This window comes from Polypterus senegalus, chromosome 12 (assembly GCF_016835505.1).
Source record: "Polypterus senegalus isolate Bchr_013 chromosome 12, ASM1683550v1, whole genome shotgun sequence".
Taxonomy (NCBI): Eukaryota; Metazoa; Chordata; class Cladistia; order Polypteriformes; family Polypteridae; genus Polypterus; species Polypterus senegalus.
This window is the reverse complement of record NC_053165.1, coordinates 131,307,354-131,329,558: the sequence shown is the minus strand read 5'-3', so window position 1 is coordinate 131,329,558 and position 22,205 is coordinate 131,307,354. Positions and strand designations below refer to the sequence as shown.

The following is a 22,205-nucleotide window of genomic DNA, read 5'->3' as shown; positions in this document are numbered from 1 at the left end:
CAATTGTTTCATCACGCGAGAAGTGAAAGGTGTGCCTTGATCAGCTAAGATTTCTCTAGGGATACCAATACAAGTAAAAGTGGTGCTTTGGCTACAGTCGATGAGTTGGCCTTTTTCAGCGAAATCATTTCTGGATATCGTGTCGCATAATCAACCAACACCAGCAAATATTGGTACCCATCCTTAGTCTTAGGTAATGGTCCCACAATATCTAATTCCACACGCTGAAAGGGAACTTCCAATATGGGCATAGGACAAAGGGGAGCCCGAGGAGGCTTAAAAGCAGAGACGATCTGGCAGTCTGGACATGAAGTACAAAACTATTCAACATCTTTTCCCATATTAAGCCAATAAAATCGTTTTGATAACCGGTCTCTAGTTTTGTCGGCATCGAGGTGCCCCCCCAAGATGTGTGAATGTGCCAGATGCAAAACAGTTTCCCTATGTGCTTCAGGTACCACCAGTTGTTCAATAAATTCCCCCTCCAAATGATCTGAGATCACTCTGAAAAGACAACCGTCCTTTTCTATAAAGTGTGGGGTTTTCACATCCCCGGAAATACGCTCTTGGTAATAAGAGTCATTAGCAGGGCGAGCCTGTTTAAATGCATATTCTAATGAGCTATCAGTATGCTGCAAACGCACAAAATCTGATTGTTCGTTAACGCTCGGTTTGTGTTCGGAGGCGTTTGCAATCTGGGAAGATGTAGAAGGACCAGCCCATTCTGGAAGATTGTCGGGGGTGACCTCCTCCGTCTCGCTGTAGAGATCGGGTTCAATATCTAAGTTGGGCTCTAGATTTTCCCCGGCCGCTACCAGTTCTTCGTCTTGGTTCTCCTCTTCTTTTCCCACCCCACTAAGTTCATTAGTGGACTGGACTACTGGTCCCTTACATGTATTAATCAGTTTCGGAAAAAGGGCATTTCTCCATCCTATCCGTCTGAAACAGCAGACCAACTCTTAAAGTGGCGACCCCTATAAGTTAAAGGAAGAAGTAAAGTCTGATAATCTTTAACATCACCATGTACACAGCGTATTTTTACAGTCTCACAGTCTCTAAGGCATTGTTCATTAAGACAGTCTCGTCTCACAATACAAAGGTCACTTCCCGAGTCTAACAATGCTGAGATTTCTCTGCCCCCCAATTTCACGGGATCAACAAGCCATCTTTTCCATCCGAAGGATATGTAATAGTTGAGCAACAAACCTCGGCCAGTCCAATCTCCATTGAATGAACTGGAGACAAGCGACATTCTCTTGCCAAATGTATATATATATATATATATATATATGTATGTATGTATGTATGTATGTATGTATGTATGTATGTATGTATGTATGTATGTATGTATGTATGTATGTATGTATGTATGTATGTGTGTGTGTGTGTGTGTGTATATTTATATGTGTATATATATATATGTTGTGGTAGAATAAATCCTTCACAAAGACAAAGTTTTGGAGACCGTCCCTGTATATTGTCATCCAGACAATAAGAAAAAGAAGTGATTCAAAGTTTGGAATTAAAATGAATATTTTTACTGTGACAAAATGGCGGTTATATAACAGAGAAAAACATGTGACAGGAAATGGCATGTTGTGATGCTGCAGCAGGAAGTGAGGTGATTTGTGGTTGCTGGAAGTGACGTCATTAAGAATAGCCGGAAGTGACGTCATCACGGCCATTTTGGAACCCTGAAGTTTTCATGATTGTTTTTCTTCTTGGTTTCTGTTGATAAAAGAGAGTTCAGGTAAGCACCACGTGACAACCCCTTATCTCATGATGTTTCACTCACCTATAGGCTCTTTGACTGCCTCCTAATCGCACATGTGTGACATGACCCCCCCCCCTCAGCCCAGACCCCTCATATAAAAAATATGATCGTAAAGATCGTAAACAAACAGAAATTATTACTCGGTGAAATAAAAGAACAGCGAAAAGAGGTTGAATATATTGTTCGGATTTAAACTTTAAGTCAGAGACTTGTAGATCTAATTTGTGTTGCAATCGGGGAAAAGTAGTGTTTATTCCCAATGAATTAAAAGATTTGTTGTTTGGTGAAAGTGAAATCCACATACGTGAGCAGCAGAGACACGAAGTTGCTGGCACATAGTGCAGCCCGGGGGGGGGGATGATATGACATCTATTGAAATTTATTTTTTAAAGCATGCAGTAATAAACTGCAGTGCACTTTTTATGCCGCGTTGCAAACATTAGCACTGCTACTGAGAATCTGCTACAAAGATTCTCATAACTGTGACAACAGAGAGACTTTGAAACTATAAGAAAATAAAAGATAAGTTGAATAGAAAAAAAATACAGAGAGTGCTAATCTTATTCCATTAAATATTCTGGTGGTTAGTTCTCTTTAATGTAAACCAGCAACAATAAATCATGTAAATAAAGATTTCAGGAACAGCTATGAAAAGGGCATGGAGACCTTCCAGGTCCTGAGTTTGAGATCACTGCGGTTTTACCATCACCTACTTCCTTCTGTGTGACACCCTTTTGACTCCAATAGGATTTTTTTCTGTTTAAGACTTTATTATGTAGCATTGATTGCATTTGCCTTCTGTTGGAATGAAAAATGCAATATGTTTTATTAGTACACACAGCTAGCGTCTTAGAATAAGTATGTTGAGAATGATGCCCTTGTGTGAGCGTGTTGATGTTGACATCAAGGATATTGCATATTGCCATTAGATGATGCTTCAGTACTTAGATTTAAATGCTAGACCAACAGTCTGTGATATTTTAATATGCAAAATACACACAAATGCATGCTAAATTTAATAATGTATGAATTACTACGCTGAAATATAGGTACAGACAAATACATTAGTCCAATTTTCTATTTTTTTCAAAAACCAGAAGGTAGATGTTTGTGTCTAGTCATGCAAGGGAATAGGCTTGCCTGTCCATTTGTTATGTTTGACCACCATTAGAAATACTAGTAAGAATACTGGTACCTTTGCTGTAGCACATTTGCCAGTACTATACTTGTCTGTTATATAAATTCAACAGTAGAGCTATGCTTCTTATCGGCAGTGTCACTGCTCACGTTGTGTAGTCATCTGCCATTTGCAGTAGTACGGTGGCCTCCCTTCATCTCATATTGTGTTGAATGGAAGTGTTAGATAGTTCCCTGTCATACCTCCACATTGTTAAATTCATTTGGAAAGACAGTTGGATATACCAATATTAACAAGTCAATCAGTTTATACTCTGTGACTTCTTCCTCACTTTATTCTATTTTATATTATAATTTTACAAATACCTGTATTAATAACTTGTAGAATGCGCAGCAGGGGGTCCTTAAATAATTTTCACTGCAGGGAGATTAAAAGCACGGAGAATGAAGAATAAAGTATAAGTTGACATAACTACCCACTGAAAATAACAAAGATTGCTTTGAAAGTGTCACCATGCTTAAATGACGAATCATTCTGAAATATTTAATAAGAAGCTCATCCATTTTTTGACGTGTAAACTGCCAGGACCAGATTTGACAACCAAAAATGTTTGTATTTTTTAAACCTCAAACCCCATCTTAGCTGCCATGCTTGCATTAAACATTTTGTAAATTGAGTGTTAGCACCATTTTTTTAAATAAAAAGGCCATCCGCTTTTAAAATCTTAGTTTTCACTTTGTTATTCTTGGGTATTGAGTGTGTCTGATGAAGAAAGAAAAGAATTTAAACAATTTTAGTGTAAAGCTGCAACATAATGTGTAAAAAGTGAAGACATCTAAATTATTGTTTTCAGGCACTGTATAATAATATGCAGACATCATCAAAAGGTTTAGTTGTTTGAATAAATATTAGAATGGCAAAGATGTGTGATCTAAGTGGCTTTGTGTGGCTTAATTGTTGGTGTCAGACCTTGTGGTTCCAGCATTGCAGATCAGATACCCTCTTGGGATTTTCCTTCACTGCTGTCTCTTGACTTTACTGAGAATAGTGCAATAAACAGAAGCATCCCCGGAAGAAGCAGTTCTGTGGGCAAAAAAACATGTTAATAAGAGAAGTCAGAGCCCAATGGCCACAGGCGTTCAAGCTTAACAGAATGGCCACAAATACTTGGTACAGCACCTCTTCACAACTGTGATGTCCAGAAGGGCTTCTCTGAACACAGAGTGCATCAGACTTTGAAGGAAACAGGCTACCACAGCCACAGGTCATACTCAATAAAAAAGTATGCGGTAGGCCAGAAACACACACATATACCTTAAAACATGCCATAAAGGATAAAGCACTTGACTATTACAGAAAAATAACACTTAGCTTGATTTTTGGTTTGGACAAAAGTTTCAAAGCTGAATGACTTTTTTAATACCAACAGAACAGGACAAGATGGGACCCCTTCTTTCTCTCTCACTGTAGCTGTGTTTTTCCAAAATTACCAAAGTTCAGCAGCTCTAACTTAAAAAATGGGATTCAACAAAAGCCTGACGCACCAAAATGATTCCACAGACAAAATATCTTTGTTTTTAAAAGTTTTAGAAAAAATTCAAAGTAAAACAGTTCACACAACAAAGAAAATTAAAATAGCCAAAAAAAAAATTCTTGTTAAGAAAAGTTCTGTTCAAAGCATAAATCCTGTTGCATTTCAAATCGTGGGAAAATCATTTCAAATGTTTCTGAACCATTTTAAAATGATGACGGTCAGAAAACTGTATGCCTACCTCATTTCTAAGTTGAAAATGGGTATTTCACATCCCTGTTTACTGAGACCTGTTCTAAACACAACTGACTCAATTATCACACTGTATCTCAGTTATAGCAAGAAGGTTCTATCTCTTACTGACTTACTGTTAGGGGAAAAAGACTATACCATTGTCTATGACTATGGAAGAAATTTATTTTATATTCAAATTACGCAAACATTAATATGAGTTTAACTCAAAACGTTAACTTTCTAAGATTGGCTCTTACACTCACTATACAGTGCATCACTTTTTCCACATTTTGTTATTTGACAGCCTTATTCCAAAATGGATTAAATTCATTTTTTTCTCAGAATTCTACACACAACACCCCATAATAACAACGTGAAAACCGTTTACTTGAGGTTTTTGCAAATTTATTTAAAATAAAAAAACTGAGAAATCACATGTACATAAGTATTCACAGCCTTTGCTCAATACTTTGTCGATGCACCTTTGGCAGCAATTACAGCCTCAAGTCTTTTTGAATATGATGCCACAAGCTTGGCACACCTATCCTTGGCCAGTTTTGCCCATTCCTCTTTGCAGCACCTCTCAAGCTCCATCAGGTTGGATGGGAAACGTCGGTGCAAAGCCATTTTAAGATCTCTCCAGAGATGTTCAATCGGACTCAATTCTGGGCTCTGGCCTGGCCACTCAAGGACATTCACAGAGTTGTCCTGAGGCCACTCCTTTGATATGTTGGCTGTGTGCTTAGGGTCGTTGTCCTGCTGAAAGATGAACCATCACCCCAGTCTGAGGTCAAGAGTGCTCTGGAGCAGGTTTTCATCCAGAATGTCTCTGTACATTGCTGCAGTCATCTTTCCCTTTATCCTGACTAGTCTCCCAGTTCCTGCCACTGAAAAACATCCCCACAGCATGATGCTGCCACCACCATGCTTCACTGTAGGGATGGTATTGGCCTTGTGATGAGCGGTGCCTGATTTCCTCCAAACATGACGCCTAGCATTCACACAAAAGAGTTCAATCTTTGTCTCATCAGACCAGAGAATTTTGTTTCTCATGGTCTGAGAGTCCTTCAGGTGCCTTTTGGCAAACTCCAGGCAGGCTGCCATGTGCCTCTTATTAAGGAGTGGCTTCCGTCTGGCCACTCTACTATACAGGCCTGATTGGTGGATTGCTGCAGAGATGGTTGTCCTTCTGGAAGGTTCCCCTCTCTCCACAGAGGACCTCTGGAGCTCTGACAGAGTGACCATCAGGTTCTTGGTCACCTCCCTGACTAAGGCCCTTCTCCCCCGATCCCTCAGTTTAGATTGCCGGCCAGCACTAGGAAGAGTCCTGGTGGTTTCGAACTTCTTCCACTTACTAATGATGGAGGCCACAGCGCTCATTTGGGACCTTCAAAGCAGCAGAAATTTTTCTGTAACCTTCCCCAGATTTGTGCCTCTAGACAATTCTGTCTCGGAGATCTGCAGACAATTCCTTTGACTTCATGTTTGGTTTGTGCTCTGACATGAACTGTCAACTGTGGGACCTTATAGACAGGTGTGTGCCTTTCCAAATCATGTCCAGTTAACTGAATTTACCACAGGTGGACTCCAATTAAGCTGCAGAAACATCTCAAGGATGATCAGGGGAAACAGGATGCACTGGAGCTCAATTTGGAGCTTCATGGCAAAGGCTGTGAATACTTATGTACATCTGCTTTCTCAATTTTTTTATTTTTAATAAATTTGCAAAAATCTCAAGTAAACTTTTTTCACACTGTCATTATGGGGTGTTGTGTGTAGAATTCTGAGGAAAAAAATGAATTTAATCCATTTTGGAATAAGGCTGTAACATAACAAAATGTGGAAAAAGTGATGCGCTGTGAATACTTTCCGGATGCACTGTATTTAAGATTTTTTGCATGACCTTCAGTTTTATCTTATTTTGGTAAATCCAGAGATAAAATAGGGCAGCACGGTGGCGCAGTGGTAGCGCTGCTGCCTCACTTTGGGTTCACTTCCCGGAATCTCCCTGCGTGGAGCTCCCCGTGTCTGCGTGGGTTTCCTCCCACAGACCAAAGACATGCAGGTTAGGTGCATTGGCGATCCTAAATTGTCCCTAGTGTGTGCTTGGGGTGTGTGTGTGTGTGTGTGTGTGTGTGTGTGTGTGTGTGTGTGTGTGTGTGTGTGTGTCCTGTGGTGGGCTGGCGGTCTGCCCAGGATTTGTTCCTGCCTTGTGTCCTGTGTTGGCTGGGATTGGCTCGAGCAGACCAAAGTGTTAGGATATAGCGGGTTGGACAATGACTGACTGACAGAGATAAAATAAGTAAACATATAAAACATCATATATATGTTGTGAACAGTAGTGGGCTTTGCAGCACCCCAGACCCAATAATGCTCAACACAGTCATGGGTTCAAGTAATGGATTTATAATACAGCAAGCACTGTATACAATAAAGTATAGCCAATAATCTTGTAAAATAATGAACCTCTGTCTTTTCCTTCTGCCTCCAGTTGAATGTCGCAAGTATAAAAGGAGCTCCTCTTTTTGGTTTTTTTTTTTACTGGACCTGGCATAACTCGTTGGGGAGCACTTCAGGGTTGTTTGAGAACTGGGACAGTCCTCTACTGACAGCACCCCCTTTGTGGCACCCAGGAACCCCAACAGAGCTGCTCTTCCAGACTCCAGTTCCTATGAATCCCTGTGGGTGTCCAAACTGGGATGCCACCGTCAGACCGCTGCCACCTAAAGTATGAAGGATGAAATTTCTACTGGTCTCTGGCTTGTGATTGTCCATATCCTGGCACCTTTCATCTTGGTAGAAGGTCATGCTGCCATCCAGTTGGGGTGCCCTTCTGTCATCCTTACATTCACAATGTCTATGTAAATCATAAATCTCAGTAACATAATCATTACTGATTATACTATCTGCACACTACATAGGTACCACTCATTTTCCAAAGAGCAATAAGATGAAGGTGCAGTGGGCACATAATCACCCAAACTGGATGATTTAAAAATGACAAAATCTGAAAAACTCCATTTTTTTTTTGCAACTTGGTCATGATAAAGGCAGGATTTAGTCTAAAAAAAAAAAACCTGAATCCATGGATCCATCCTGCTTTGTATGATCAGTTTACACACAGTCCTGCACTGTCCCCGGAGCACCTTTGGCATGAAATGGAATGAGAGGCTTGCAGCATGAATGTGTAACTGAAAAATCGATAGGAATTGTGTCATATTATTGACTCAACATTGACCAGAATCCCTAACTGGTGTTTTCAGCTCTCTGTTGAATCCAACCCATAGGTGAATGTCTGTCTAGTGCTAGATTCCAGTACCTAATAAAATGGCCAATGATTGTATGATGTAGGTGCAATCAGGAAGAGCAATGTTACAATAGTTCACAAAGGTTTTATTTATTAATACATCTTTGCCCCAGTTTTTTTTTTAAATATTTGTCATAATAAGAAGGCAGGCTCTATTGTAGGAGCAAAGTTGGACAGTTTAACATATGTGGTAGAGCGACGGGCATTAAGCAAACTCCTGTCAATCATGAATAATCCACTGCATCCACTGAACAGTGTCATCTCCAGGCAGAGGAGTAGCTTCAGTGACAGACTTTTGTCACCGTCCTGCTCTACTGACAGACTGAGGAGATCGTTCCTCCCCCACGCTATGTGGCTCTTCAATTCCACCCGGGGGAGTAAATGCTAACATTAATTTTATTTTAATTTGTTTTCATTTTTAATTACTATTTAATTTAATATTGTTTCTTTGTATCAGTATACTGCTGCTGGATTATGTGAATTTCCCCTTGGGATTAATAAAGTATCTATCTATCTATCTATCTATCTATCTATCTATCTATCTATCTATCTATCTATCTATCTATCTATCTATAATTCACTATTTTAAATGTATTTAAATTTATTTTAAATAAATGTACAGTATTTGGTATCATTTCAAAAACCAATGTTAAAATAAATTAAAAAGTGCAAGTTTGCCATAGAAAACACAATACTAAATTTGTAGTTATTTGATATAATTGAAACCCTGTTTGCTTTATGTTTTATCTTGTGTAGTAGCAGCATTATCCTGTGTTCAGAGTAGAGAGAAATTCTTACTTGCGTGTACAACACCTTTCATAAAACTGTTGCTTCTTTATTTCTTTTTTACCTTTGTTTATTTACAAGTCTACTAAAACATATGAATGTAATTAAAAAATTCATGAACTGCAGCTAATTCTGAGACTTTGTAGGCTTTGAAAATCGCAGGATCCTTTTCTCATACTTTGTTTTTCTTTCTTATAAGGCTTTATGTCATTTAGTACATCTGTTGTATGCCAGTAGATGTTTCTGTATAAATCCTCACACTAAAAACTTCATACAAGTTAAAGTGTGACGTCTGCACTGATCAATGGTGAACAATACAGTAATTAAATGGGATGTGTGGACAAAGTTAGATAGTGATGTGGTTACTTAATACAAAGCATAACCAACTAGCTAATGATTAATAAACGAAAGTGCCTGCTTCTGAATAGTGCATGCTCAAAAATATTTTTCCTAATCCTAGACTACTGCCCTGCTTTCAGAAAAGTGCAAGTGCATAGTCAGTATAACTATATTAAACTGCAGAGAATCTACGCAAATGGCAACAAATGTGTTTTAAGTGTGTTCATTGACAGCTTTTCCTATTCCTTTTTCCTACCATAATTGCATACTTGGCTCAGATTATACATGTAGGAGTGTTGTTTCATACGTGTTTGTGTGTGTGTGTGTGTATGTATGTGTGTATATATATATGTATATATACATATATATATATATATATATATGTGTGTGTATATATATATATATATATATATATATATATATGTATATATATATATGTGTATATATATATATGTATATATATACAAAATTTCTCATCAAATTTGTATTTGCCATAATAAGACAAGGTAATGTAATGTGCAGTCAAATGAGATAAATCATGTATCCAAGAAAGAAAAAATAGAAAATATTAATAATATAAACATAATCAATAACAATGAAAAACACCCCTAACCCCCAAAACACCCCTCCACCGGGGTCCACCCCAGCCATCCATCTGCCCTAAAAAGCAACAGACGTCTTGTTTCTCAAGCCAAGGATCACATAGGCCCAGGCCACCCGAGAAGAGAGGAAGAAAAGAAAAGGGAAATAAACGTGATTAATGGGCTAATTCTATTTAATTTTTTTTTTATTGTGAACTTATTTTACTATGTAGGGGGTCCACACAAATTTGCTTTCTAATTTTTTAGTTGTAACCTTGTACTCAAATTGCTAAGGTAGGATGTTCATACTTTCTACTGTCTCAGTCATTAGAGTGAGGCAGTGTGGGTTTGGGTTTTATCTTTTAAAAGCTCACAGTGTGCAGTTAATTTCATAAGTAAATTTGAATGATTTTTTTTAAGAGGTGCCTCCAGGTCACCGCTAAAACTATAGTGAATATTGAATATAACTATGAAGCATGTAGATGGGATTTTGTTTCAAGGTTCTTTGCAGCCAATGATGTTGAATTCCTTTGGTATCGAGTCTTGTTTTTTTCATTTTAATATTTGTCTATTCTTCACAGAGAAAATAAGAAGAAGGCTGAAGCAGTATGTACTTATTATTGTTTTGGTTTATTCCTGTAGGCCTTGGATGGGGATTTCTCTGACGACAACCGTGACAGATGTCGTGTAGCTACAGCTCCGTTAATTGAGGCAGTGGAAAATCTGACCGCCTTTGCCTCCAACCCTGAATTTGTCAGCATACCTGCTCAGATAAGTGTAGAGGTATTGTTGAAATGGTTAACAGTTTAAAATTAGTGCAAAATTGGTCTGAACAATGAGATGATTAAATAACAAGAGTTATTCTTCATGCAATACGTATGCTAATTCATCTAATCAAAATGTTTGCATGTCAAACAAGTTTCAGTCCATTGCATAGAATTTGCAGTATTGGGAAAAAAAGACATTACTTACCGGACAAATGCACGTCACAAAAGCCCGTGTGAACACTCTCATTGACTCCTACATGTAGAAAACACTCGGCACTTGATCCGCGCTCATCGGACGCTACGAACGCAAAAAAAACGCTCGATTTTAACGCCCGTGTGAACAAGGCCTTAAGCCGTAAGACTCTAGCATAACTCTGGGAACGTATTGCAGGACAGCTTGCATTAGAAAGGGACTGAAGTACTTACAATCTGTTGCTGCTCTTCTGCACCTTCAGCAATTATTACTAGCTAATTCTGAACCTTACCTTAAAACTCCAGATTGTTCCTTCCCTATTGGCACCTTACAAAGAAAATTTGCAGTGAAAGTTAATACAGATCAATTAAATTGCAAAGATTTTTATATATTACAATCAGAAGGCAAGCTGAAATGAGGGAATCTAAGAATTTACAGGATATATACCGATCCCGGCAAAGTTTTGTTTTATAAGCAGACATTTTAAACTATGTCTTCCAGATGACAATTCTCCTTTGGAGTTCAGAGAGACACTAAATCCGTTCTTCAAGAGTTTCTGAAAATTGTCAAAGTCACAGATATCTACTTTGGAAGAGATGCCTAGCTACTGGCAAACATAGTGTTATTTGTTAATGCTGCTGCTTAACAGATTCACCAGAATTGCTGCAGTGCTGATTAGTTACAGTATCTTTCATTAATCAGAGATCGACTCATCATTTAGAGTATTAGTCATGTACTGTAAAACTGATTAAAGGCATGGATTCCTGGAAGCTGTCAGTATAGGAGAATTCTAACATTATGTAATTCCATGAATCTAACTTAAACTCACACTTCTTAAATGATGACAGAATGTGTAATGCACTTGCTTTTCCAGTATGGTAATAAGTTAGATCAGATAAAGATAAACAGGAGATCACTGACTTATGACTCTTTGGAACATCCTGCAACAAACTGCCTCCAACGACAAAACTGAGCATCAAGAGTTAGTCCCCCAAGTTTTTGATCGCCCTTTGTGAAATAGTTGTTGGTTTTCTGTATATAAATCTACTCAGCAGCTTTGCCCTGTAAGAGTTTTGTCTACTAGGTGCTCATTAGTTATGTTTGAAAATAAAATGTAAAAACTGAAGGTTGATGGACATATACTGATGCTTCTAATACAGCAACTGCATGGAGAATGTAGAAATTCCAATAAGCTTGAATATTTCATTGAACGTTTTTGTATGCTTTGAGTTTGTTCCTGCAATTATTTATCAGCTTTGAGTCAAAAATTAATCTCACTTATGACTGCAATGATAAATAGGATAAGTCTATTTTACCAAAATGTAAACTTGATAAAAAATATCAATTTATATATTTTTATTCCATAAACAATCAGATTAATCGTTTATTGGTCTTTAACTTCTTTGAGAGCTTTATTCTTATATTTATAAGTGATAAAGAACTGTGAATGTGTTCTGGTATGTGCTTATCATAGTGTACTAGAAGAGCTATTCTGTATTATAATAGGACTTATTCATTTTTAATCAAGTTTTGTCAGAAATAAAAATTAAATTTACTTTTATTTTTAACACACAAAACATAACTGGAGAACTTTTAGTAATTTGTAAACTAGCATTTAACCCATAATTTGATTACCAATCAGCAAATGGTTAAAGATGTTTTCTTCTGTATTCTGTAGGGTTCTGCGGCCCAGGAGCCAATCCTTAGTTCAGCTAGAGCCATGCTGGACAGCTCTGCTTCCCTAATTAAAACAGCGCGCTCTCTGGTCATAAACCCTAAGGACCCCCCTACTTGGTCTATACTAGCTGGTCATTCCAGGACTGTTTCAGATTCTATTAAGAGTCTGATCACATCCATTAGGTAGGTTGCTGCAACTCAGAGCTATTTTGTTACAGATTTTATAGTTTCAGACAAACCTGTGTAAATGAAAACTAACATTCTTGTTAAATACAACAAACATAAACAAGAAATGCATGAAGCATTCCTCTTTTGTTGAATCAATACAAAAATATTTTTTTATTAGAAGTATTTGTGTGTGTGTGTGAAGAATTTAATATTTTTTTTTATTTTTAACTTATATGTAATAGTTTTATTATTCATTCCGTGGCTCCTAGGCAAACCTTTTTGTAGGTTTTGAGTTGTCTGTGTTTTCTTTATTCTTATATTACATATCGCATTTTACATATCAGCTCTTTAGTTCTGCCCAGGTTTATTGAATATTTATTGCATATTAATTATTGCCATTTTATTCAGTAAGAATGGATAATGAAGTACAAATGTTTCTTTTTATTTCAGTTACAGCATTTTTTTTTTCTTTTTAAGGGACAAGGCTCCAGGCCAGAGAGAATGTGACTACTCCATTGACAACATTAATAAGTGTATCCGAGATATTGAGCAAGCATCCCTTGCAGCTGTTAGTCAGAACCTCCCTAAGAGAGAAGAAATCTCATTAGAGGTAAAAGCAAGTTTAAAAGTAACTTTTATTGTGATTTCTTTGAGCACAATCTGATAATAGAGGGCTCTCTTGATGGCCGTAGCACACAGAAAAAAAACATGGAGGTAAAAGAAACCTGTAGGGGCTGTTTGGTGGCAATGCCACAGTGGCTTGTACCTCTCCATCACAGAGTCTTATGGAATTTGCATTTTTTTCCCCCTGGGTGTATTTTTCTGCGATTGCTTCAGTTTTTGTTTCTTGTGTCCCAAAGACATACATGTTAGGCCTACTGATAATTGTAAATTAGCTCCATGTAACAATGTGTTAACCAAGTTTAGCACTCAACAAGAAGATTTTATTGTGGTAAACCCTTACAGGGAAGGGTTTGCCAAACCACAATCACAGTTACAGTTACAAGCACAGTAAAACTCATGTCTTTGTCTGCTCTCCAGCTTTTCCCCTCCACTCCTCCAGCAAGCTTTTTCCTTCTGTGCTCAGTTGTGGCTCCTTGATTGAAGCATGGCTGCTCCTTTTATGCAAACCTCAGTAGCACTTCTGTTGTCCTGATGATGTGGCTATATATAAATATAAATCTATACTAATAAAAGGCAAAGCCCTCACTGACTCACTCACTCAATCACTCACTCATCACTAATTCTCCAACTTCCCGTGTAGGTAGAAGGCTGAAATTTGGCAGGCTCATTCCTTACAGCTTACTTACAAAAGTTGGGCAGGTTTCATTTCGAAATTCTACGTGTAATGGTCATAACTGGAACCTATTTTTCGTCCATATACTATAATAGACTTCTGCTCGATGGCAGTGGAAGGCGGAGTTATGCCTCCCACATAATTTAGTGCCTGCCCATATAAGGCCGTCCGTCAGCGGCAATCCAATAGCAAACTCCCACTAAATATTCACGGGTGAAGGACTGTGCTTATGCAGACGAAGATGAGATGGTCAGGGTGGTGTTTGGCACAAACTCAGCGAAACTGCGAGAGAAACTTTTAAGTGCCGGGTCTTAGCTAACATTAAATACAGCCGTGGACATAGCACGAGATGGCACCAGCACAGCTGGGAACCTTCGATGCATGTACACCGAGCGGCTCACGTGAACTGACACAGTGCACAGACAAAAAGCAACAGTTCCAAAGAGTGCTGAACAAAAACCGAATTACACAATTGAGAAGGCAGCACAAAATATGAAGCGTTTGACACATACAAGCATATTCATAACTGCAGCTACTGTGGAAACAAAGCACACGGTGAAAAAAGTCAATGTCCCGCTAAAGGAAGACAGTGTAAAAAAAAAAACCAATGCATGCAGTGTGTCACGTCTCAGATAAAGAGGAAGACAAGCTGTTCATTGATGCAGTAAGAAACGAATCGATGAATGAAACCTGTTATCTTTACAACGATTGACAAACACTGAATGTAACTTGAACACAACACATCCTACAAATACGAACCTGATTGAAAGAAACAATGATAATCAAATCCTTGATGACAGCAACACTCCTAACACTCACAAAACAATTACTGTATATTGACAATCATATTACGTTATTTTTAAAATGTTCTTTAACACACTACTTCTCTGCTGCGAAGCGCGGGTATATATATATATACAGTGTGTATATATATATATATATATATATATATATATATATATATATATATATATATATATATATATATATATATATATATATATATATATATATATATATATATATATATACTAGTAAAATAGCAGCGAGAAGTAGTGTGTTAAAGAAGCAATGAAAAGAGAAGGAAACATTTTGAAAATAACGTAACATGATTGTCAATGTAATTGTTTTGTCACTGTTGTGAGTGATGAGTGTTGTTGTCATATATATATATATATATATATATATATATACACATATATATATATATATACACATATATATATATATATATATATTTATTTATTTACACACACACATAAACATATATATATATATATATACATATCTGTACATATACACATATATACATACATATATATATATCTACATATATACACATACAGCTATTTCGTATCAATGCAATACGCTGCTTGTTAAAACGGATAACTCCCGCTCTTACGTGCAAGTCTGCGTGGATATTATGAACTATCGTATTTGTTCAAGTTCTATTTAAATTTTAAATAGCAGGAATTTTTATTTAGTCGACAGAAATATCTTTGGTAGGAATGGTAAAAACAGACAGGAATTCGTGAATAAATCAACTCAAACCTTAAACAACTTATAATATTTTGCTCTCCATAAAAATATATCCTGTCTAAATTATACAAGTTAGAAATAAAGTAAACGTTAAAAGAACAAACATTCAAATTTCTTTACTCTTATGTAATTTTATATAAAAAATAAACTTCAAATAAATAAATTGAATAAAATTCAATTGAATAAAATTCAAATATGAACATGCTGCATAACAAAACCTGGAAATATAAATAAAATGTGTTCCTTTCAGCAATAACAAATCAAATCATTCAGTTGTCTTTGCTCATATGTCATTTTAGAGCTGGACGCCTGGCATCTTTTTGGCAACAAGTTCGTTTCTGTTTGGTGTGAGGTTCTGTGTTGTGGAGATTCTCAGGATGGATTGCAGGTGCTCATCAGTGAGGCGACTCCTGTGTGCTGTTTTGTTAGTCTTTATCACTGAGAAGAGCTTCTCACACAGATATGTGCTACCAAACATGCACAAGGTTCGAGCCGCATGTAGACGGACTTTTTTTGTTCTTCAAAGTCACCAAAGCGCAGTGCAAACTCAGTGCGCTCAGTTTATCAGCAAAGTGCGTATTTGGGAACACCGTAGTGACGACTTGGTTTAACATTACTTGGCAACAGGGAAAGTGGGGCAAGTTGCACTTGTGCATTTGTGTCTCCCATAAAAGCAGCTTCACTTGAAATCACTTTGTGATTGTGCACGGGTTAAAACGTCCGCTGAAGTGTCAGATTCTTATTTAATTCTTCTGCTTTCTGTATCTTCTGCATTGCATTCAGGTTACCCTGATGTTTTGTCTCATAGTGCCGTCTTAGATTAAATTCTGTAATTACAGCCACATTAGCTCCACAAATGAGACACACGGGTTCAGTAAACATATACTCAGCCTCCCATCGGTTTTTAAAGGCTCTATTTTCAGAATCAACTTTTCTCTTCAGCATCGTGTGAGCTAGCTTCGCAATAACTTGCAGTAAGTGTTCGGCAAGGCAGCTGAAGCGCTGCATTATGGGATCTGTATTTTATTGTGTTACCAGCGCTTCATATACTCGGGCCATTAATAACAATAATACAGTATATAAAATGATCTCGGGCGGATATAATTACACGCCAGGCCGGATGTGGCCCGCGGCCCTTGAGTTTGACACATATGGACTAAATAGAACTTGAAAATATATTTTTTAAATGTGATCGCGCAATTCAGATAGAGTTGACTCACTACAGCCTGCATGCCTCAATAAGTCATCCTCCCTCGCTCTTACTTTTTACCGCTCATCTAATGAATACACTGAGTATGGCTTTACCAAAACAATCATTGATGGCGAATAAAGTATCCATTATTCGAGTATGTAGATCGGGATATATACATACATATATATATATATACCCGTGTATCGCAGCGGAGAAGTAGTGTGTTAAAAAAGCTAGAAAAAGAAAAGGGAACATTTTAAAAATAACGTAACATGACTGTCAATATACAGTATTTGTTTTGTGAGTGTTACTGAGTGTTGCTGTCATCAAGGATTTGATTATCATTATTTCTTTCAATCAGGTTCGTATTTGTAGGATGTGTTGTGTTCAAGTTACATTCCGTGTTTGTCAATCGTTGTAAAGATGACAGGTTTCATTCATTGATTCGTTTCTTACTGCATCAATAAACAGCTCGTTTCTTCTTTATCTGAGACCTGACACACTGCATGCACGGGTTTTTTATACACTGTCTTCCTTTAGCGGGACATTACTTTTTCCACCGTGTGCTTTGTTTCCGCAGTAGCTGGATTTATGAATATGCTTATCAGACGCTTCATATTTTTGCTGCCTTTTCAATTGTGTAATTCGGTTTTGTTCAGCTTTTGGAACTGTTGCTTTTATCTGTGCACTGCGCCAGTTCACGTGAGCCGCCGGTGTACATGCATCGAAGTTTCCCAGCTGTGCTGGTGCCATCTCGTGCTATGTCCATGGCTGTATTTAATGTTACCTTAGTCCTGGCACTTAAAACTTTCTCTCGCAGTTTCGCTGAGTTTGTACCAAACACCACCCTGACCATCTCATCTTCCTCTGCATAAGCACAGTCCTTAACCCGTGAATATTTAGTGGAGTTTGCTATTGGATTGCCGCTGACGGACGGCCTTATATGGGCAGGCACTAAATTACAAACGCCAGCGGCAGCCTGTCTATGAACTTAATTTAAAGTGTAGGTTTACATCGTGCTTTGTTTCCGAAGTAGCAGAACTCATGAATATGGTTGTATATGTCACTCGCTCGCTTCTTATTGTTTCGCTGCCTTCTCAATTATATAATGCATGTTTTCTTCAGCGCTTTTTGGAGGTCTTCCTGGTTTTCTATGTACTGCGTGATTACGTGAAGGCGTGATGATGTCACATGAAACTCCGCCCCCACGGCGTTCAAGCTCATCTCCATTACAGTAAATGGAGAAAAACAGCTTCCAGTTATGACCATTACGCGTAGAATTTCGATATAAAACCTGCCCAACTTTTGTAAGGAAGCTGTAAGGAATGAACCTGCCAAATTTCAGCCTTCCACCCACACGGGAAGTTGGAGAATTAGTGATGAGTCAGTGAGTGAGTGAGTGAGGGCTTTGCCTTTTATTAGTATAGATGGATACTTTATTCGCCATCAACGATTGTTTTGGTAAAGCCATACTCAGTGTAATCATTAGATGAACGGTAAAAAAGTAAGAGCGAGGGGAGGGTGACTTATTGAGGCACGCAGGCGAAAACACAATAGCACGCGGGCTCGATGTAGTGCGCATCAACTCAATCTGAATTGCGCGATCACATTCGAAAAAATATATCTTTTCAAGTTCAATTTAGTCGACACAAATATCTTTGGTTGGAATGTAAGGCGAATTTACTCTTAACATTTCTATGGTGAAGAAAAATATATGCAATGATGCCTACATTTAACTTACATTTCTACCAAAAATATTTCTGTCGACTAAATAAAAATTACTTCTATTTAAAATTTAAATAGAACTTGAACAGATACGATAGTTCATAATATCCACGCAGACTTGCACATAAGAGCGGGAGTCATTCGTTTTAACAAGCAGCGTATTGAACTGATACGAAATAGCCTGCCCATTTGATTATTTAGGAATACTTCTATATAAAAGCGGTCGGGTGTCCTTCCGTCCCGTGAGTGCTACGCAGGCGCGGAGTTTCACACGCCCGTCCATTTTGCAATGCACGATGGGATTTGTAGTTTCGTTTTTCCAGGTAAAAGATGATTTTCTACTCCAGACTGTGCGATATCATCTTCTTCTTTCTTACTATATAAAAGCGGTCGGGATTGTCCTTCCATTCCGTGAGTGGAAAGCGTAGCGGTATTCCACTTATCACAGACTTACTACTTGCAGCTTGCGGTACGAAGCGACATTATGTGAGCCGAGTTCTGGTGCTCTCATCGTTCCCTTGCTTTTGTGCGCGATGCGCTGGAAAAATAGACAAAATTATGTCTCTGGAAATAATTAATGTTGATGGAGTACAAATGCCTCACCGCGTAGTAAATATCACGGGGGTTCAAAAGTGCGACCTCAATATAGAAAAAAAGTTTGCAGCTGCGAAGTACTGCATTAAAATTTTTATTAAGAAGAAAATTAAACCTTTTTAAACTGAGGGAAAATATGCCAATAATTATTTGTTAAGGATCTCTTTGTATACCATGTTGTCAGTTCGGCCCTCCAGTTGTAACATGACCAAGCTGTGCGCTGAGCTTACTCTTTAATCACAACAGTATTTGCAGGATTTGTTGTGTTGAAGTGACATTCGGCATCTGTCAAGCGTTGTAAGCACACAACCGGTTTCATCGATAAAATCACATCCAGCTTTTGAGAGTTTAAACATTCATAAACATCAAAGTGTCCACTACTTAAATCGTCACCTGTGAATCTAAGATGTTTAAGAGGCATTGGCGGTTGTTGAAAGGTGTAAAATATTTGGCCATTTCGGTACACTTGAAAGCGACAACCGAACAATTCAGCGGCAGCCATCAACTCACATGCAGAACCATAGGTGAAGGGCTTAAGCATTTCACTCTTCTAGTGCTCCTGTGTAGTATAATTATCTCCTGTACCGTCATCAGTCCACACCTTAAACCTGTCCCAGTCATTCAATACATAAGACACAATGTTCCTCCGTATATCAAGAGTGAGCCTGATAGGGCCGTGCAATATGTAACAAAGAGAATGGAACAAGTAGGTGCCATCTCCGGGCATGGAAACCACTCAATAAGTGACAGTTCTTTGATCGATAGTGATCACCTCGATAGACATCGTAATGGGGGTTGGAATGATAAAGGAAATGGGTACCTGAGAAATGTAAAGTAAGTCTAAAATACCTAAACAATAACTATAATTGTAATAAATGAACAATAAAACAGCGTAGAAGCCATGGATTAAAAAAAAAAAGGGTGTAGTTATCAGTAGGGAGACATGAATCCCGTGGCGAAGCAAGGAAGGGAATGTAGAGACCGGAGCGATGGACGGTCTTATGTAGGCAGGCATCCAACAACATGGGAGGCGTTGGGATCGGGGACCCAACGCCACCTCACACGGTGGCCGAGCTGCCGGCTATGGACGTATATATGTACGTAAGTAGGATTCAGTTAGCGTTGGGAACCCGTGTACCAAATTTCTTGAAGATGGCCCCATAAGTAACAAAGACTTCCCAAAAGCTACCCGTGAATCTAAGATGTTTAACAGGCATTCCCGTTTGTCCAAAGGTGTAAAATATTTCCGCATTTCTATATACTTGAAAGCGAAAACGAAACAATTCTGCAGCATCTATAAGTTCACATGTCACTGACTGACTGACTGACTCATCACTAATTCTCCAAGTTCCCGTGTGGGTAGAAGGCTGAAATTTGGCAGGCTCATTCCTTACAGCTTACTTACAAAAGTTGGGCAGGTTTCATTTCGAAATGGAGTTTTGTGTGACTAATTTGTTGAATGTACAAAACAATATTCGTGTTTTAATTTTATCATTGTTTTTAAAAATTCCAATAATAAATTGTACAAAACAAACCAATTTATACTAATATAAATGTGTCGTTACTGTCTTCTGCTTTTTATTGATGAATGAGAAAATCATCAGTGACAGTTGTTGTTCATCGATATTGCCATAGTGAAATCATAAGTGAAGTGAGTCCAGACTTGTGATTAGGCATGTTTAACATTTACCACTGTCAGCGAAACAAAAGACTCATTCACTTTAGCACTCCTGTTGAGCTCCACAGGAATGATTTTTTTGTACTCGTCAGTCGATTCATATGATACATTTACAAGAGTCGTTCAAAAAGAACAAATTGCTCATGGGTTACCCATCACTATAATCCATTCCTTGTACCCAGTTGTCGCAGTATATGCTCCAGCAGCCCTCTGCGTCACCGAATTACATTAAGTGGGTTTAAGGATGTTGTTTTTTTGTGGTAAGCTAGAGCATTGTTTTTTTTCTTCCTATAAAGGTCATTGTGAGCCACCAAAGTGCCATCCCTCTTGGTTACTCAAGTGCGATTGTTGAGAGGACCCTGAGTGAATTAAGCAACTTGAGTGCGATCATGAGAGCGGACTGTGGCCCACTGCTGTAAATCGAGTAATAAAGTGAATGGGGATCGAGCACATTGCACACAACCCACTCTCAGTATAAACAGTAGAAACTCGCAACCCAACACTAGAGCTAGAGGGGGCAATGCCAACAAAATAAGAATATATTCGACCTCTCTGGGCCTTCCTGAAATGTTTCTAAGTCATGTCTGTTTAGTGTTGCCGTTTTTTTTTTGTTTTTTTGTTTTGATTTGTTTTGCACTCCACACAGGACAGCCTAATTAATTTCTGGCTTGAACAAAACAAGCACATCCGTAGGGCTGCCAATTTATGTTCATTTTGCGGTTCAGTGAACAGAGCTCAAGGTGTTTTTCACCACAAACTGTTTGATCGTTTCATCTCCCTGTTACATTTTTTGTGGAACTATTGACATTTTTATTTATAACAGAGAGTCTTTAATAATGTTAAACAAAAATGGCCAGAAAGTGAAAAATCTTCATAAACTCCTATATTGAACATACAGTAAAAACTGTACGTTTTTTAACAAAAAAGTGAAATTCTGGACATATAGTAAGAAGTGCATATAAATGCAGATTGTTGAAAAATGAGAAGGTTAGCAGTATGTATGATGCGGTATACAGGACAGTAACTCATGTTTAAGTCCTGATGACTGCTTATAAAGTAAGTTTACTAATCTCAGAAAACGAGTGCAGGTCACCCCTTCGAAACACATCATAGGTTGATTCGTAGGGTCAGAATTCAATGATATTCTTACTTGTATGTACTAATTAACATGCAACACGTCACTGCTATCCAGTTGTGAAAGCAATCCAGCTATAATGTGTCTTGAATAGTACTGAGAACTGTTTACACTTTTTTATATCTAATATTTTTCATAAATATATTCCACTCTGCACAAATATGCAAATGGAAATATCTTATTTATGTAAGTATTCATCTCTTTGGAAATGAAAGATCTGAGTTAATTTAGATGTTGATCAGTTCCTTAAATCATAAAAGGAGCTGACTCACCTGTGTATGTCTGCCATTGCTGTGGCTTTCTTCCTTTCAAGAAAAAAAAAACTCACATCATTGTGAAGATCTTCATAAATTGGTGAACCTGAAGGAAAAACATATAACTGAAAGCTCAACAGTTTCCTTTGTCATTAAGCTATTTTTCTTTCATATAATATAGAAGCACTGTTGAAGGTTTCATCCCTCTGAGGTTCCTGACTAAATAAGGCTGCCTTTCAGAAAATCCAATGTGAGGCCGATAATTTATTCAGGGAGACATACAGAGCTCAGCGGCT

The 22,205-nt window shown here is 37.9% G+C and overlaps 1 protein-coding gene across 2 annotated transcripts in view; it reads left to right on the top strand.

The window, feature by feature from the left end:
- The window catches only part of tln2b (talin 2b), a 679,676-nt gene that overhangs the window by 554,379 nt on the left and 103,092 nt on the right, over positions 1 to 22,205 (top strand). For both annotated transcript variants that reach the window (XM_039773443.1, XM_039773442.1), the window contains exons 38-40: positions 10,333 to 10,473; positions 12,329 to 12,510; positions 12,973 to 13,105. In XM_039773443.1, coding sequence (XP_039629377.1) covers positions 10,333 to 10,473; positions 12,329 to 12,510; positions 12,973 to 13,105 — 456 coding nt within the window. The remainder of the gene's footprint in view (positions 1 to 10,332; positions 10,474 to 12,328; positions 12,511 to 12,972; positions 13,106 to 22,205) is intronic.